The 17,981-nt window shown below is 54.3% G+C and overlaps 1 protein-coding gene across 1 annotated transcript; it reads left to right on the forward strand.

Moving 5' to 3' along the window:
* The first annotated feature begins 405 nt into the window (after positions 1-405).
* Positions 406-16,823, forward strand: GDF6 (growth differentiation factor 6). The gene is made up of 2 exons (XM_030304450.1): positions 406-830; positions 15,647-16,823. Exons 1-2 carry the CDS (start codon positions 407-409, stop codon positions 16,609-16,611), a joined length of 1,389 nt encoding a protein of 462 aa, XP_030160310.1. The 5' UTR covers position 406; the 3' UTR covers positions 16,612-16,823.
* Positions 16,824-17,981: the final 1,158 nt, after the last annotated feature.

Consider the following 17,981-nt stretch of genomic DNA (forward strand, 5'->3'; position numbering starts at 1 on the left):
GCGCTGCTGATGCTCCTGGCCTCCTCGCCGCCGGGCGACCGCGCCCGCCTTCCCTGGCCCAGCGCTCCCGGCCCGCTCTGCGCACGCCGCCCGGCAACCCCGCGCGCGTCCCGCGGGGGCGCTGCGTCTCCCAGCCACACCGGCACACCGCGGCCCCTCTCCCCCACACCTCCTGGCCACACCACCGGCCTCTCCTCCCACCCTCCGCTCCCCTCCTCCCCCCACCCCTCCCCTCCCGACGAGGGGCGGGAGGGGGCGTGGCAGGGCCGGGGTTTGTGTGGCTGGGACCCGGCTCCTTGCACTCTGAGTCCGCGCGAGGAGCCGGGCCCCGGCCGCTGTCCAGCCGCTCCGTGCCCTTCACGCCCTGCGCCGCCGCCTCTCTGGGAGACGCTGCCACTCGCTCGCCATGGATACCCCTAGAGTCCTGCTGTCGGCCGTCTTCCTCATTAGTTTCCTGTGGGATTTGCCCGGTTTCCAGCAGGCTTCCATCTCATCCTCGTCGTCGTCCGCGGAGCTGGGCTCCGCCAAGGGAATGCGAAGCCGCAAGGAAGGGAAGATACCGCGGGCGCCACGAGACAGTGCCACGGCCGGGGAGCCCCAGCAGCGCCACGAGCCACAACCGCGGCCACAGGATGAGCCCCGGCGGCGGCCGCCGCAGCAGCCCGAAGCGCAGGAGCCCCCCGGCAGGGGCCCACGCGTGGTGCCCCACGAGTACATGCTGTCAATCTACAGGACTTACTCCATCGCCGAGAAGCTGGGCATCAACGCCAGCTTTTTCCAGTCTTCCAAGTCGGCTAATACGATCACTAGCTTTGTAGACAGGGGACTAGGTAAGTGGCAAAGAAGACGCCCCACTCCCCTCTCCCTGGAACTCCGCAGCCAGGGCGCTGCTTCGGCTCTGGCAGGAGGCTGCGTTTGTGAATTACCATCCCGCTCTGGACGCCTCCCCCTTTCTTTTCTTAAATTGTTTTTCTCAAGCCCGAATAAGTTTATGAATGCAGCTGCAGATTTGACTCCAGTTTTCAGCCCTCCCTTCCTCCCTTCCTTCTTTCCCTTCCTTCCTTCTCTCTCGTCTTTCTTTCTCTTGTCTTTTGCAGAAAGCAGCGTGGTGGCCGCTCGTCTGGTGGCTGGTGGAGGAAGCGTGGAGGACGGGAGGTGGCAGGCAAATCACTGGGTCTGGAGAGGGGACGCGGCGGGGACTGACGGCACCCTTGCCACGGGGTCTCGGGTTGTGCGTGGTGCGCGGTACAAGGCCTGAGCTGCGGTGGCCGACCGGGAGGGCCCTGGGGCACGAGTGAGCAGTTGTAAAGCCCCGAGCTCCCGTTCGCTCCGGGAAAAGCCGGCAGAAGCAAGTCCCGCGGTCGGAGGAGTGAGTCCTCGAGCGGCGTCTGGCATTGCCCCGACCCAGCCGCAGCAAGGGTTCTCAGCTCACCCCAGCGCTGGATGTGGGGGGTATTAACAGCCTGGAGGGAGCCCGGCGCCCTCGGGCGTTTTTGCTCCTGCAGCGAGCGTGCTCTCTGCGGCTCCGAGGCGTCAACCTAGTCGTTTCTGCTAAGGCAGCCGCGAGCAACTGGCAGGGCGGGGCAGGGGCAGGGCAACTAAGTTTGGGGTTTGTTGGTACTTAATCCATATGGGTGCATGGATGTGTTCATCCACCTTTCCCAGCCAGGCATCGCTCCTCTCTTTGAGCTTCTCCCAGGGGCCCTATTCGTGGTTCCCTCCGAGGGCGTGGGTGCATGAGTGGGTGCCTGCGGAAACTCATGCACCAGCTCCTTGCCACCCGAGATGGCCCACGTGGTGAGTGCCTTCAAGAGAACCCCGCTCTCCCCATGGCCCCCAGAAACTGAGGAGGGATCCACAGGCACCAGGAACTCAGCTCCTAAAGAGACAATAACGTGGAAGGAGGCAGGAAAGGAGGGGAGAAAAGGGAAAGAAAAGGGAAAGGGGAGGAAGGAGTCGAGAAGAAAGGGAGGAGGAGGTAAAAGAGAGCGAGATTTGGGGGCAGCTATCCATTCCACTATCCTGCCCAGACTTAGCTCCGCGGCTTTGACCGGTTCCCCTCCTCCTACTCCCAGGTCAGTGAAAGTGGGGTCGCTCAGGAACCCGCGAGCGCCAGGGTTCAGGCGGACAGGGCTGCTCCGCTCGGCCTGCCTTGAATACACGGAGGTCCTCGGACCTTTTCGGAGGAGGCTAACGGCCCCCGAGCCCCGGGCTCTTCCCGGGCTTCAGACCCCAGCCTCCACCCTTGCAGCCACCTTCCTTGCAGACCAGGGTTCCTGCCCACGCTGGATTCGCTGCTGCAGCCGAGGTCAGCGAGGTTCATGAGCTGCTGAAAGGTCCAGGCAGCAAATTAACGCCGGCTATTTTATGGTGATTTTAGGGCTACTAAAGTCACCTTTGCAGACACACGTGGCTTCTTCGTAGCGCTGCAACTGGATCCCCAACCTCGGTGCCGGCAGCGCAGTTCGCCCCCTCCCCCCACCCGGTCTTCTCCCTGCCTCTGTTGTCTCCCTCCCTCTAAATCCTGTTTACCGTCCGCCTTCTCTGCTACCCTAGTCAAAGACTACCCTACACTTCCCTGGTGGAGACACTAAAGAAGCTCAGAGAAAATTGCTTAAGAGGCCTTTCCCCAGGGGAAGAAATCCCGGAGGCCCAGGCTGGCGGGAGGCTGGGCGCCTGTTTTCTTTTCCCCAAAGGAAGTGGCAAGAATCTCCGCCCCTCCCCCAAGCAGGCACCCCTAACTCGTAAGCTGCGCCCTCCGAGTTTGGCCCGGGACCAAGGGACCCTGCAGGCTGTTGGGAGGTGTCTACCGAAGCCTGTGGCGTGCAGGCAGGAGTGGGAGGTCTCTGGAGGGTTCAGCTCCCGCGCCGACGCGGCCTCCCTTCTCCACTGCTGGCGCTGCAGTCTCCCCCCGGGCACCGCACTGGGCGCCCCGGGCGCCGGAGGTAGGGAAAGGGACTGGCTGCGCGCCCAGGCCTGGGGGCCTCTGTTCCCCAGCCAGGTCTCCAGGCTAGCGGGACCAAGACCCAGACGTCGGCTTCAACTCTGGAACGCGGTCCCCAGCCGGAGGAGACGCGGAGTGACCACTTGGACCTCAGCTTCGAAGGCGCGGTCTCCTCCACTCTCTCAGGTTCCCAGAAAACGCGAAGAAAGGCAGTTAGTTGACTGGGAAGGCTGTGCGACTCGTCGCACGCCGCTCGGGGGCGAAGGCGTGCGGAGCTCGAGGCCGGAGGGGGCGCGCAGAGGAGGGGTTGCGTTGCGGGCTACAGCGCCAGCTTGATAAAGGGAAAGCCTCACTTTCCCTCTCACTGATTTTGATTTGATGTGTCACCGGCGGTGACCTCGGGCTGGACCTTCCGGGGCTTGCTTAGCATCGGGCCCCTGATTGGAGTGTTTCAACTCAGCGATCTAATTGAGGGTTCATGTCATAACACATCAAACGGTGTCTAGTCTCCCGTGATGGAAGGGACCCGCCAGCCGCGCATCCCCGGCTCCTGGCGAGGACTTCCGCCCCTCTCACGTGGGGACTCTGAACCGCGCCAAACCCTGCTACATCCCCTCCCCCAACCCGTGGATGGCAGGGCAAGTAGGAGAGAGCAGCGGCCAGCCGAGAGCTGGGCCGGCCGCGCTAACTTGGCGCCTTGCCTCGGGGATGTTTAAATCGCCGTCGAATGCGGCAGGCTTGGCTTGGAGCTGCAGGGTCCCTCAGGGGGAGGAGCAAAGAAAATGCAAGGAGTCCTGAAGCCGGTCCGGGAGGCAGGAACTCCTTACTTACCTAAAGTATTTGTAAAAAGCCTTCCTCACCCGGGAACCCCGGAACCTCAAAAGTCACCCCTCAAGCTTGCGATTAAGAGTGGGCGAGTAGGGATAAATTCGGTCGGAAGTCAATGAAGAGCGCTTTGGGTCTATAAAGATAGCACGTTCTCTGTTACCTCATCCTTGCCACCTTCTCCCACCCCATACACACACCTAATGAGGAGACCTGATTGCGACTTTTAAAAAAAGGTCCCTCCTTTCGGGTTGCTCTTCCAGCATCTAGGGGTGATAATAATAGCCAACATATATTGAGCATTTACTGTATACCAAGTACTGTGCTAAAATCTATTACCTGAATTATTTCATCTAATTCTAACAACAACCCCTGGGGAAAGTGCTATAAACAGTGTTTTACAGGTGAATTAAGGAAGACAGAGAGGTTAAGCAAGTTGCTTAAGGTCACACAGAGTGAGGGGTGAAGCACACATCCAATTCTAGGTCTTGTGTACTTAACGATGACACTATATGGCTAGGATAAGGGGTGAGAAAGTTTCTAAAGGATGGTGGCAGGAAGTGGGAACAAAAAAAAGGGGGGACAGATTTGCCACCCGGTCTAATATTCTAGGATTTCTAAGAACCAGTTTGGAGTTGGAGCAGATCTTTGGATTTGAGGGTCTGAATCTGTGCTGTGCTTTGTAGTCTCTGTAAAGGCACAAACCACATTATCCCTGATCTTTACAAATTCTTGCATATTGTGCTTTGACTTTGGATCCACAAAGATGGAAACTGCACGTTTGTGCTGGTGCAGTCGTAAGATCAGAATAGATCAGTTTGGATACAGAGAAACTGCAATTAGCACATGATATAACCATTCAAAGGCCACTAGTACTGGAGTCCTGGGGCCTGGGAAAGGCAGACAATTAGAACTTCTATGAACTCAACATGGCTGAGAGATAGAGGATGAGAGAAAGAGAGAAACAAATCTGGAAATCTCAGCTTTGTAGTTAGAAGTGCCACATAAACAAGGGGGGAAAAAAACCTCCCCCTTGGTTTTGGAAGAAACCAAAATGAGTCTAGGAATACTGCTGTAAGTTTGGTTTCCAGATGATTTGGAAATAAGACTCTTTAAAAAAATTTTTTTTTCCCCTGGTGGTGGTGGTGGTGGTTGTTACAATAGCCTTCTCAGAAAGGCGGCGGTAGGGGACAGATCAAAAACCAAAAATGAGATCGGAACATCCTTGAGGAACTTGACACCCTAGAAATGAATCGTTGGAAAGTCTGCCGTTGACTGTTGCCTTCTTGGTTTACCTTGTGGGTCTCCATTATCAGAGGGCAGGGCAGGACAATTGTGGGGATAGCCGGGCCGGGAGGAGGGCATTCTCAGAGCTGCAGAGTTCCCTCGCGATTGAAGTTTGTCCCGTACAGCATGTTTATGCAAAACAGCGAGTTTCTGGGTGGACCTGGGCCGCAGAGTGGCGTAATCAACGCAGCAGCGCTTTTGCCCCGACCCTGTTGTCGTTGGCAAACGGAAAATGAAATATAAGCAGGGAAGTATTTTAATGGGGACGGAGGGAATTCACAACTGTTAATTATTTGGTGACCTTGTATTCGATTTGTTTGAGTCCCTTATAAAAACACTAATGCAGACCAGACGGCCAAGTGAGGAAGCCGGCAGAAGGTTCCAATCTAGGCTTTATTTCCCCGGAAAGAGGGAACAGCCTTGGAAAAGGATTGCTGAGCGTTCAGAGTGTGCGCGTGAGGGCGTGCCCGAGTGAGCGTCCGCGTGGGGTTTGCTTTGCTGTCCAGGTTCATGATCTTCTACCAGGCGGTGGAGTGGAAGGTCCTGGGAAAAGGCCGAGGGTGAGGGAAGGAAGCTTTAAAGCAGAAGTTTGTTCTTCTCTTCTGGCGGGAAGGATTAAAACATTTTAAGGCCACAAACCACAAACACCTAAGCCATTGGCTTGCTGTTAAATATCAGTTGCTGTCACCCCCTTCCCTAAGGCCCTAAGGCCTTTGAAGACTCTTACAAGGGCCGCCTTAGCAAGTAAGCTAAGAACACCTAGTGTCTTCTGCAGCGAGAGTGCGAGTGTGGCCAGAATTCTGGGCGAGCTTCCTCTGCAGGGGAGGCTAATTTGACAGGGACACTGAACGTTTTCCCCCGGCGCGGGAGGCTCTTGGGCTCTGCGAGTTTGCGCGATAGAGTTGCTGGTGGGGGAGGGGATCGAAAAACGTGCCCAAACATCCTTGCCTTTCCTCCACACTAAAAGAAAACCAACCAACCAACCAACCAAACAAACAAACAAAAAAACAAAACAAAAACCAAAAAACAAGTCACCTAAGCCACAGCCCACGACAGGCCTTGAGAATCCCTTCCGCAAGCTGAAAGAAGACACGAAACCTCCCCCCTTGCGACCCGAGCGTTTGCGCGTCGCCTGGACCCGCGGGGAACGCGGGCGTTGCATAGATGGAGGTCCTAACGCAACCGGTTTTTTCTCCCAGTCTCAGTTCTCTGGGTTCTGGCGGCACACCTCCTAGCAATTGGTGTCGTCTTTCTGGGGCGGTGTAGGGAGGAGAAGAGAACGGGACGGAGGGGCGGGAAAAAGATAGTACGAAAGAGAGAGGGCAGAACGAAAACGTTTGCTTTCTGCCGGGACTGCTGCGTGCTTTAAACGACGCAGAGCAAATCAACAATACCCCCTGGGGGGCTTTTAAGGGAAGTGAAGGGCATTAATTCAATAAGTCCTCGGGTACAGAATAACCCTGGTCGAAGGATGCTCTCTAGATCCGGGGACAGTATCCCAGCGGAGGCCGCGACGTATGGCAAGCGGGACTGTGGATCTCCGCGTCACTTCGTGGCTGGGGGCATCAAGCACTCCACCCTACCCCCGTCTCCCTTCAAAGCCCTGGCTTTAAGCTCAATGGCAGTTAAGTGATGCCCTCTGTTTACAGGAATGAAATCGGGCCTCGTAGGCCTAACAAGTTCCAGGGTTGCTGTCCCCTGCCTTCCAGGACCGTCCACTAGCGCTGCTGGGGGCAGAGGGTTGGGTCGGCGTGGGGTGAGAAGCTGCGGGAGCTAGGAGGGACTGGCGGCGGGCGGCGGGCCGCGCTGGCCAGCGTTCCCGGAGAAGCGCGCGCGGCGCAGCCAGTGGCCGGGGTGTCTGGGGGCGGAGCTCGGCTTAGGGACCGGGTAGTGGGCGTGCTGGAGAGGAGAGGGGCGGGCTTGTGGCCCAGGCGGACGCCGGTGGAGCTGAGTGAGCCGAGCAGAAAGTGGGGGCAGGAGCTGCGCGGAGGGTTGGTTTTGGGATCCCGGGTGGTTTATACGGCCCCCTACCCCGTACTCTCCCTAAATAACGTGAGAACCAAAGAGAATCCTTGCGCCCGCTTTGCCAATCTGGCTTTGCAAGATGGTCCAGCCCTCATCCCACTTCCCAGAACTGTTGCTCCTAAGCCCCGTAGGGAGGGAAATTGAATGATGTTGGCCTACGGTCCATAGCTGCCACAGCGAATCTCATTTTGGTGCGACGTTATTTTGGAAGTCAGCTCAAGGTGAACTCATTGGAGCAGAGTTTCCACGATCCCAACCCTTTAAAGAAGACACACCATTGAGGTTTCTCCTACGCAGCACCCCTGGACGCTGAAGGTCCTATCCTGTCCACACAACACGCCGGTTGGAACCCCTCTCCACACCTGCAACCCGAGAACTGGTCAGGGAGGAGAAACCAAATAAAATGGAACCTTTTCTTCTACTTTTGTTCTCAAAACTCTCTAGTCAAAAGGCCCGATCATGTTCCAACCGGGAAAGCTGGTTCACGTCGGCAATTCATCCTCCTGGCCAATCCTGGGTCACTCCAGTGGGCTCCCAGAGACCCTGCTGGTCAACAGGGCAGCGAGGGCGGCCCCTGGCAGATCAACCCGGTCCGGGCCCTGCGTGCGCAACTCCAAGGGAAGGGCAGTGACCTGCGGAGGACCGCAGGACTCCGCGGAAAGTTGGGGACAAAAGCTACAGCATGAGGGAATGGTACCAAGTTTCCGTCTGGATTTCATCTGCAGTGATGTCAAATTAAGATTTTGGGAGACCAGGGTGAGACTGCAGTGAAAAGAGACGCCTGTGAAGTGTTTTTGATCTCCGCTTTGAATCTCTGGCTCTTGAACCCCTCTCAAGAACTCGTAGCCAAGAGCGTTTGCACTAAGTCCTTGGACACCACTTTACAAATGAATACATTTCATCTTAGAGAAACGAAAGGAGTCTCCTTGAAGCTTCTTTGCCTTCCGAGTCCTGCTGGGGGTGCGCAGTGCCCAGTGCTCCGGGGGAGGGCTGGCCGCCTTCTCCCGCCAGAACCTCGCCTTACTGCCATTGAAGGCTGTGCTGAGACTCCGGGTGTGCTGGAAGTTCAAAGTTCAGTCGGGTGGCATTCAGGGTTCGCCTTTCCTCCCCTCCTCACGTTGGACCCAAGCGTGGTGCTCGAACACTGGGATTTCTCTGTGGGATCCCCGCTGGCCACCAGACCTGCTGAATTGTATGGGATTTACAAGGCCCAGACTCTTTGCAGGGAGGAGGGTGCCAGTTGGCCAGGCTTGGGAGAGAGGCTGGAAAAGCCTCTGAAGATTCCGTGGAGGACCCGCCTGAGGCCTCTCTGGCTTTGAAAGGAGGAAAACAAGCTGACAAATTCTGGGCCAGCTATTGGAGAAAACACTGGGGAAGCCAAGAGATCTAGAGAGAAGCTAGATGGTTGACTGTGTGGTGATCACACACACACACACACACACACACACACACACACACACCAACCTATAGGGCCTTCTCAGGTGACTCAGTGGCTGGGCCTCATTCATTGCTACACCCCATCTTCCCCACCAAATGTTCCTGGCTCTTTGCCCTGTGAAGATCACCCTCATCCCCACCCCGATTGCCTCTGTGGACAGATCATGCCCCACAAAAGGGCTCCAAAGTGGGAAGTGAGGGGCGGGGAAGGCTACTAACCCCCAGGCCTGTTTGGGCTGGGTCTGCCCAGCCAGGAACCAAATGCCAGGGTTGGCATATGGGCCAGCACTGGCCCTGAACCCACAGAGGAGGGAACCTGCTAGGAGGGACCTATCTTTGATGAGATTCTGGCTGGAGGTTGGTTGCCCACCTGGAGGTTGTGACAGAGACCTTGGCGGTGGAGGGACATAATGACAGGAGCACTGAAAAGGGTCTGTGTGATGGGGGTGAAGCCACAACCCCTATAGGCCTTGCCCCTCACTGGACCTCAGATGAATAGAAGCTGGAAGCCCTTGCTTCTCTCCTCCTCCCAGCACCTCTCCTCCACTCACTTCTGGAAATCCTGTGGAAACAATTGGACTGCATCTCCTCAAAGAAGGCCAAGAGGAGTGCAGGTGCATCTTTTGCCTACCTGATTTGGGTGGTTACAGTAATCTTGGCTGTGTTCATTGGGTGCTTCTGTGTGTCATGTACAGCTGGCCCTGGCTGCCTTGACTCTGACTTTTACAATGACTCTGCAAGGTGGGGGGTGGTTCTCCCATTTTACAAGATGAGGCCTATGAGGTTGGGAGAGATTATACGACCTAGAGTATCCAAGGTCATCCAGCCACTAAGTTACAGGTCAGGATTCAAATCTATGTCTCTTAGAGTCTAGACTTTTGTGCTAATTCCACATTGTCAGTAGTAACTAACATTCACACACGTCTTCAGATAAATGTCTTTCCTACTCTTCTCATTTGCCACCCCTCCCGCAGTGACTCTGTGAGTTGATGTTATCCTTATTTTGTAGATGAGAGAATTGTTTCCCTGTAAGTTCTCTTTCAAAAGTCCAACTGTTAACATCCCTTCAGTTCTGCTGTTTAGGAAGTGATTTACTCTTAGAGACTAGAGACCGATGCTCTTCCCCCAAGCATGGGCTGCATGAAAGAGCAGGAGCCTTCTCAGAGTTTCTACCAGACACAGAGATCAAGAGCTAGGATGTCCAGGGTGGTGGCACAGATTTCGGAGCCATATGGCCATGTTTACTTCTTGGTATCTTGGGCAAGTTACCATTCAGCAATCTGCATGTGAAGTTTTCTGGTCCATAACATGAGCATACTCGTGATATCCTTTTCTTTTTCATAGTTACTTTTGAGGCTTAAATGAGTTGTTATAAGGATTTAGATCATGCGCAATAGATAGTGTTTGCTATTATGATTTCTATTCTGGATGGTCAAGCAAGTGCACCCTATGGAGGGTGAATTGCGTGGATGGCCTCTTGAATCTGCACCTCAGTGAGGAGGCTTCGTGAGATCAGCAGTTTGCAACAAATCTCAACAGAGGCAGGACTCAGGACAAGAATACAGGAGGATGCTCAAGATATTACTGTGTCCCAGGAGAGGGTAATCGTTGGAGCACAAATTACTCAGAGGCCTTCATGCCCCAGGAGAGAGGGCTGGTGGCTCATTTTTACTCACCCTGTTCATCTGACTGTGTTTCTAACCTGTCAACTTTGGCACCTCAGGCAGTGCTGAAGCTGAGTAACTAGGGAGCAAGTGACTTCCAATCTAACCGTGAAATTCCTGCTTGGAGATCCTCCTTCTAGTAAAGGAAAAAAAAAAAAAATCCTTGGGGAACCCAGTTCGCCTTGAATTGATGGCATTGGTGATGAATCTGCGTCGCGTGTCTTTCCTCCCTCTTTGCTCCACCGCCCAACGAGTGCACTGGAAGAGGCGTGGCCACAGGTCTGAGGGCCCCGGATAGAATTAAGACCTTCAGATCCTGTCCTTCACTAGTGGCAAGGCATTGGGCAAGTGAAGATAACTCATAGAATCCCAGTTTCTGCATCCATAAATGAATGTAAAGTAGAACGGGTCTCACCGCCAGCGGTGAGGATTCAGGGACAGAGGCCATCAAAGCCCAAGCACTGGCCTGCCACAAAGGCGCGCCCCATACACGTTCAGTGCGGCTGTTGGCCAAAGAATGAGGGGGTTGGGGGAAAGGGTTAGCTGCAAAGACGTCTGGAGTTTTAGTTGTAAAGATGGGTGACTATCCCGCCCCTTCTTACTCCCCCCCACCCCACCTAGGGAAGTGGGGGTGGGAAAGTCCACTATCATCTCGGCTTTCTGAGCCCCTGCCTAGTCACAGGATCTGTGCCATTGGAGGACGTGGGGCAGGACGCGTGGCGGGGTGTCGGGTGGAGGCGAGTGGGGCCCTCTTCGGTCACCTCAAATGCAAAGGACGAGAGCCCAGCACGCACTGAGGAGCCTAGAGAGCTGGAGCCGCGGGGGCACCCTGGAAGGGTGAGGGGCGAGAGACAAAAAATCCCCGCAAGGACTCTCAAGCGGGACCTCAAGCTGTGTACCTATCTCAGGAATGTCTTGGAAAAAATGCAGTGTGTGAGCTTTCCGCCCCAAACCAAATGAAACTGCGGGTTTTCAGAAACTCTCCACTGGGTGGCCCAGCGGAGCTGGCCCCAGCGTGAGTAGCCCTGGGGGACCCTCCGGGCGCATTTCCTGCCGCCTGGAGTCCCTCCACGAGGCCACCCTCCTGGGGCTCAGGTTCTTGGGTGTCGGGTCTTTGGTGCTGTGGGCAACCTTTCCTTTCCCGTCTGGGGTTTGTTTCTTAGCTTTCTCCCGCCACGTACTGAGACTGCGACCCCGCATTGATGACTTTACCGTCCTAGGCCAGTTTTCTAATTTAAAATGGGCATTACAGTCCCTACCTTGCAAGTGATTCGTTTTTTTCTTGTGCCTTCATCTGTTTCCTTTTTAAATTGTTTGTCAAATTCCACACTAGATGTACATGTTTGAGGTGTCCTCAGCCTTTTACCAACTTGCTCTTAACTCAAAAACGGCTGACCTATTTATGAAGACTTCTCTTCAAGTATACAGATGTTTGTCCCTTCTCCTTCTCTCCTCCCCCTCCTTCCTCCATCCACCCACCTGGGAAAGTTGATAGGCACAAATCCAGCAACTGTAACTCGAAAGGTCTGTACGTCTAATACTCAACAAACACCGAGTAAACTGGAGTCTGAGCAAAGCTGTAACAAACCAGGTCGGTGCAAATTAAAACAAAATAAAAAGCTCCCATGATTACTGATTGATTTCAATTTAAAGGTGGAAACCTTAGGATTCCCTCCCAGGATGTAAGAAAGTACCACAAACAGAAGGGAAGGTTCATGTTTCTAGTGAGGAGGATGGGAGAGAGGGTCAATTGGTGATATCAGCCCTCATTTATACAGGACTTGGTGGGAGAGGAGGCTTGTGGGAAGGGAGTGTGAAGGGCTGGCTTCCTACCCAGAGGTGGCCATGACGGCAAGGCCAGGCTTTCTGATGCCAGGTCAGCAAAGTGTCTTCAGGGTCACAGGGGATGGTGGTGTGTGCACTCCCCAGGTTGGATGCCTCCTTTGGGCGATTTCTGTGATGCATGGCCCCAGAGCAGGTCCAGACAGGTGGGGAATGTGGTCTGTAGGAGAGCTGCACAGAGAAGCCACCTTCTCAGACCCTCTGTTCAGGGGTTAGAGGTTCTGGAGACCCAGTGAGAGTACATGTGGCTGAAAGAGTACCAAAAATGAGGGGGTGGCTGTGGGGGGCAAAAAGGAGCTGGGAAGAATAGTGACTTGGTTCTAGTGAGTACGGCCTTAGAGTCTGCCCTGGGTCCTGTGCTTTGGAGGACCCTGTTTTGCCTCACCTCCAGTGGTGCCCCACCCCACATGGTGAGGAATCTAAGGAGCCAAGGGGACATGCTCATGTAGATTCATGGCTCTTACAGTGAGATCCCAGACCAGCAGCAGAATCAGCATTGCCTGGGAGCTTCAGAAAGATGCATTTTCTAGGCTCTATAAGAAACCTCTGGAGCTTGAGAGAATTTGCATTTCTAACAAGCTTGACGCTGTGTGGTGCTGATGGTGCAGACTTAAGGGGTCTCTACAGGTTTAGTGGCCTTGAGAGCTACTATTCTACTGTGGTCATTGAACCATAGAGCTCTTGCCCAACTAGCCCAGAGTCCCCTTCAAGGGCCTGGACAACTTCTTCATTGGGTTTGTCCTCCTAAGAGTGTATCTGCCCCAGATATATGCCTGGAAGCTTGCACCTGTGAGCAAGGGAGTCCACATTGGTGCAGGTGAGGCTGTTGGAGCTGCGATGGAAAGAGAAAGGAGCAGGTTAGACTGAAGCCCCCATTTGCACTCTTTCCCTGAGCCCTGGAAAGATTAAGAGCTGGCTGATCTTGCTAGAAAGACCATCAGAAATCCCAAGGCTGCACAATCAGTAGAACCCTCTCTCTACAGATGCTTTCCTCTGTTCTGACACCTCTTGAGAAGTAGAGAAAAGTAATTCAGCTGTGCAGACTAACCATTATTAGCCCACACTTACAAAAAAAAAAAAAGAGTAGAAACAAAATAGGCTGCTTTCTCCATGTTTCACGAGAGAGATATAAATAAATCATTACCCTTTGCACCTTTCTATGCTCTCCAGCCAGTGACAAATTGTCTCAAGAGTTATGTAAGCAGGGATGGAAATGATTTCCTTAAGGAGTCCATGTTTTATTCCTAGCAAGCCCTGAAAATACAGTTTGGACTGTATCCCCCCATCCCTTATACCCCAGCCATTCCTGGTTGCTTTTAAACTCTAGTACCTGGACTACAATGGAGAGGCAATGGGGCTTAGGGGCTAAATGCTCCAACTCTGGAATTAAACAACAGACCTAAGTCTGGATCTCAACTTCACCACTTACTAGCTGTCAGGCTTTGGTAATTAACTTAATTTCCCCAAACCTTGGTTTTCCCACCTGTAAAATGGGAACAATAAGAATATCTACCTTACAGAACTGGTCTGTGCTTGTGGATAAAGTAAGGATGAAAAATACATCAGCCCTCACAATATTTAGCTGGTGCAGCAAATGCCTTCTGTTTGTCCATCTCATCACACCCTTAGTTTAGGGAGAGAGAAATATGAGAGGCAAGAAAGTGAAGCCTAAGGCAATAGGTCCAGAGATCTGGGTGGTGGCTGAGGGTTGTCAGACACAGGTTTCTTTAAAGGAGGAGAAGAAAGTGTGCTGAGTTCCCACTGATTTTAATGTGACCCTGGCCGGTTTGAAGGTCTTGGCTTCCATAAATCAACCGCCTCCAGCAGCTTTTCCCTCTTCACCTCTCTAACCCTTCCCACAGCTCCATCTCAGGTCAGGACTTGTGCGTTAGAGTGAGGTAGCCAGCCATGCAGTCAGCCTAGAGTGGGGACTGGGTGTGGCTGAGGCTCCAGACCCAGTGCCCTGGGGCTACATCTGGATAGGCAGGGAGGGTCGGACCCAGGACCCAGTGACGCTTTTACTATTGAAATCGAACCAAACTTTACTAGCTTCTGGGGAAAGCTGGGGGCTTTGGGGATTTTTGTATTTGCTGGGTTGTAAATATTTTATGAGAAGGCAGCCCAGGAAAATCTGGTTAGCTTTCCGCCTTGCACATTGAAGTGGGGTTGGCTTCATGCACAAATGCATCAAAAAAGAAGTCAAGTTGTGCCTTGGTCCCAAAGAATTCATCTTGGATTTTAAAAGCTTGTTATTCCCGCCACCCACCCCCTGCCATCATGTGCCCCAAATTTCTTTTTCTTATTTGTAATCAAAAATTTAATCCGCAAGATGAGTTGCGAAGCAAGAAGATTTCAAGTTGGGTGGGTGGGTGGGTGAAGGGGAGTGTGTGTGTGTGTGTGTGTGTGTGTGTGTGTGTGTGTGTGTGTTTGAGGTATTCTCCTTACTGGTGTATTTCTCTTTGACTGAGGGATCTTCTCAATGGATAGATGCCTGGTGTGTGTGTTTGTTCCTTTGCCCCCTGCAGACTTCTGAAAGCTTCATTGCTCTTTTGTTTGTTGTTAAAATGGTAGGTGAATTTGAGGAAGGAAGGAAGGAAGGAAGGAAGGAAGGAAGGAAGGAAGGAAGGAAGGAAGGAAGGAAGGAAGGAAGAGATAATATAGTCGATCTTCAATCTGTCAGCTTTGTGTTGGGCCTAAATGCTTTAGCAAAACTGTCTAATGGGCAGCAACATCCCCCCAGACCAGTGGGTCTAAACTAGGGCTGCATCTTCAAATCATCTTGGAGCTTAAAAACAAACAAACAAACAAACAAACAAAACTGACAAAAACCCAGTACCCAGGCTCTACCCTCAGATATTCATGCAATTGGTAAAAGCAAGCCCTGGCACTGGTAATTATTAACGTCTCTAGATGATTATAATGGGCACCCAGAATGCGAATAGCTACGTTTCTCACTTATTGCCCAGCATGTACTCCAGCTGGCACAGCTGTACCGGCTGCGGTGAGCAAGATGGACATGACATGGTCCTAGCTCCTATGGGTCAGTGGAGGGGGGCAGGATGTTGCTGGGAAAGACCACTAAAGAGACAAATATAAGCAAGTGTTTGTAGATAAAGCTAAGTGCTGGGAAGATAATAAGCCAGGTCCTGTGATAGTGACCAAGGGAGGCTACTTTAGATCAGGGTGGTCGAAGATGGCCTCACGGAGGAGGTGACATTTGAACCGAGACGTGAATGATGAGAACGAGCCAGCCAGCCAAAAGGAGGTCTAGGGGAAGCGCGGCCCAGGTCCACGACCACAAAGGGCACATTAGTGGTTACGCAGGCTCCTTGGAGGGGAAACCGGGGAGGCCGCCGCCACCGCCGCCTCTCCGGCAGCCAACGACTTCCGCCCTGGGAGCCCCCGGCTGACAGGAGGAGGGGGGCCTGCCCCGATGCTCCCCCTCCTCTGGCTGCGCACCGGCCAGGCGGGGAGCCCGGGTGGTCAGGCCCCGGGCTGGCCGAGCTGGACTCCCAGCCGGCCTGCCCCGCTCCCCGCCCTTTTCCTCCCGGGGGCGGCCGCAGAGCACCGGACTGATCTCCCCCTTAAGTGAAACTGACTGTAATTATTTTTTATCTCGCAGACGATCTCTCGCACACTCCTCTCCGGAGACAGAAGTATTTGTTTGATGTGTCCACGCTCTCAGACAAAGAAGAGCTGGTGGGCGCGGAGCTGCGGCTCTTTCGCCAGGCGCCCGCAGCGCCCTGGGGGCCGCCGGCCGGGCCGCTCCACGTGCAGCTCTTCCCCTGCCTGTCGCCCCAGCTGCTGGACGCGCGGACCCTGGACCCGCAGGGGGCGCCCCGGGCCGGCTGGGAAGTCTTCGACGTGTGGCAGGGCCTGCGCCAGCAGCCCTGGAAGCAGCTGTGCTTGGAGCTGCGGGCCGCGTGGGGCGAGCCGGGAGCTGGGGAGGCCGAGGCACGCGCGCCGGGGCCGCAGCAGCAGCCACCGCCCCCGGACCTGCGGAGTCTGGGCTTCGGCCGGAGGGTGCGGCCCCCCCAGGAGCGCGCCCTGCTCGTCGTGTTCACCAGATCCCAGCGCAAGAACCTGTTCGCCGAGATGCGCGAGCAGCTGGGCTCGGCCGAGGTCGCGGGCCCGGGCGCCGGCGCCGAGGGGTCGTGGCCGCCGCCGTCGGGCGCCCCGGACGCCGGGCCTTGGCTGCCCTCACCCGGCCGCCGACGGCGGCGCACGGCCTTCGCCAGCCGCCACGGCAAGCGGCATGGCAAGAAGTCGAGGCTGCGCTGCAGCAAGAAGCCCCTGCACGTGAACTTCAAGGAGCTGGGCTGGGACGACTGGATTATCGCGCCCTTGGAGTACGAGGCCTACCACTGCGAAGGCGTGTGCGACTTCCCGCTGCGCTCGCACCTGGAGCCCACCAACCACGCCATCATCCAGACGTTGATGAACTCCATGGATCCCGGCTCCACCCCGCCCAGCTGCTGCGTGCCCACCAAATTGACTCCCATCAGCATCCTGTACATCGACGCCGGCAATAACGTGGTCTACAAGCAGTATGAGGACATGGTGGTGGAGTCCTGCGGCTGCAGGTAGCGGCGCCTTTCCTGCTGCCTTGGCCCCTGACCGCAGGGGAGGCTTGACTAAAGAGAGGCGGAGGAGGAGCTGGCCTTGGAGGAGGCAGAGGGTGGGGGAACAGCCTGGACATGCAGCCCGGTGGGAGAAGAGGGAGCGCAGCCTTCCCAGAACCTTCCACCTGCCAGCCCAGAGGGAGATACGGATTTTCACACCTCGCCTGGCCACCCTGGAAAAACAAGCCAAGGAGGATTTCTTTAGTTTTTTTTTTTTTTTTCCTTTATTACTGTGGCTTTGGATTTCCTTGTGTGTCTCACAGGTTTTGATAGGAGGTGGGGGGCGGGGAGACGCATACCTGTTTCTCAACCGCTCCAAGGATTGAAAATTTTGTAGCTTAAGAAGAGAAACAGTGTGGGAGGAAGAATCACCTTTGACCACATCTTGGTTTGATTGTTTTCTATCCGTGTAAAGAAGGTGGGTTTTTTGTTTGTTTGTTTGTTTGTTTTTTCTGGCCATGGCCTAGCCTATGCCTTGTGACCTCCCAAGCAGAAGAGTGTTCAAATAGAGGAATTGGCACCGGGAACAGGAAAGCCAGGAACGGCCCTAGCTTTAGAAGAACTTGCTTTTATACCTGGCTGCCCTGGGCTCTCCCAGGAGAGGGAGCTGGCAACCGGCATCTCACTCAAGGGGGCTCAGGTCCTTTCTGTTGCTTTTTCTGGTAGGGGAAAGGGGGACTGGTATGGATGGAATGACAAGAATGAGTCCAAATGGAACCCCCTGAAGGATAATGAGAAACCACAAGGCCTGCCTCTGATGGGGCTGACACTGAGGTGTATTAGCCAGGCTGGAGGTAACCCAGGAAAAACCCTTCTGTGGTGTCTGTTTCTAATTGATTTCTTTGAACAGAATTTGCCAAAATTCAGACATCCCCTTTTAAGGGGAAGGTGATTTTCCAGTTAAACAGAAAGTGAGTAGGGACGGGAAGCTATGTAACTAAGGTAAGAGGTGCAGAGGAGGGGAAATGAGCCAAGAAGCAGAGGATGAAGTCAGGACGGGAGGTCGTGGGCCCCAAGGAAGGATGGGGAGAAGGGGGCAGGCCAGAAGCAGGGAAGAGAGGATGAAAGGGGACACAGGTCCCTGTGCCCGTAGATTTCTTTAAAATCTATGTTTTCTCCCCTCTCTCTAACATTCCTGAAAGATTACCAACCAGCAATAGCCCAGGGCTCCCCCAAAAGAATTGTTTCAGATTGTAATTACCAGTTAGGCAATGTTTTTAAAACTTAGTAATGAGAAACTGTGAAAAGAGCTAAGTGTTACATTGAGCTTGGAGTGGGAGATGGGGAAGGGACAGTGAGGGAGGAGGCAGGGGCGGTATTCATCTTCCGAAAGGA

This window comes from Lynx canadensis, chromosome F2 (genome assembly GCF_007474595.2).
Source record: "Lynx canadensis isolate LIC74 chromosome F2, mLynCan4.pri.v2, whole genome shotgun sequence".
In the NCBI taxonomy this organism is placed as follows: Eukaryota; Metazoa; Chordata; class Mammalia; order Carnivora; family Felidae; genus Lynx; species Lynx canadensis.

Bases quoted from the DNA above. Each gene is read 5' to 3' on its own strand.
- GDF6 (XM_030304450.1), top strand. From the start codon at position 407: ATGGATACCCCTAGAGTCCTGCTGTCGGCCGTCTTCCTCATTAGTTTC. The intron at 831-15,646 runs GTAAGTGGCAAA...TTTATCTCGCAG, and splicing joins CTTTGTAGACAGGGGACTAG to ACGATCTCTCGCACACTCCT.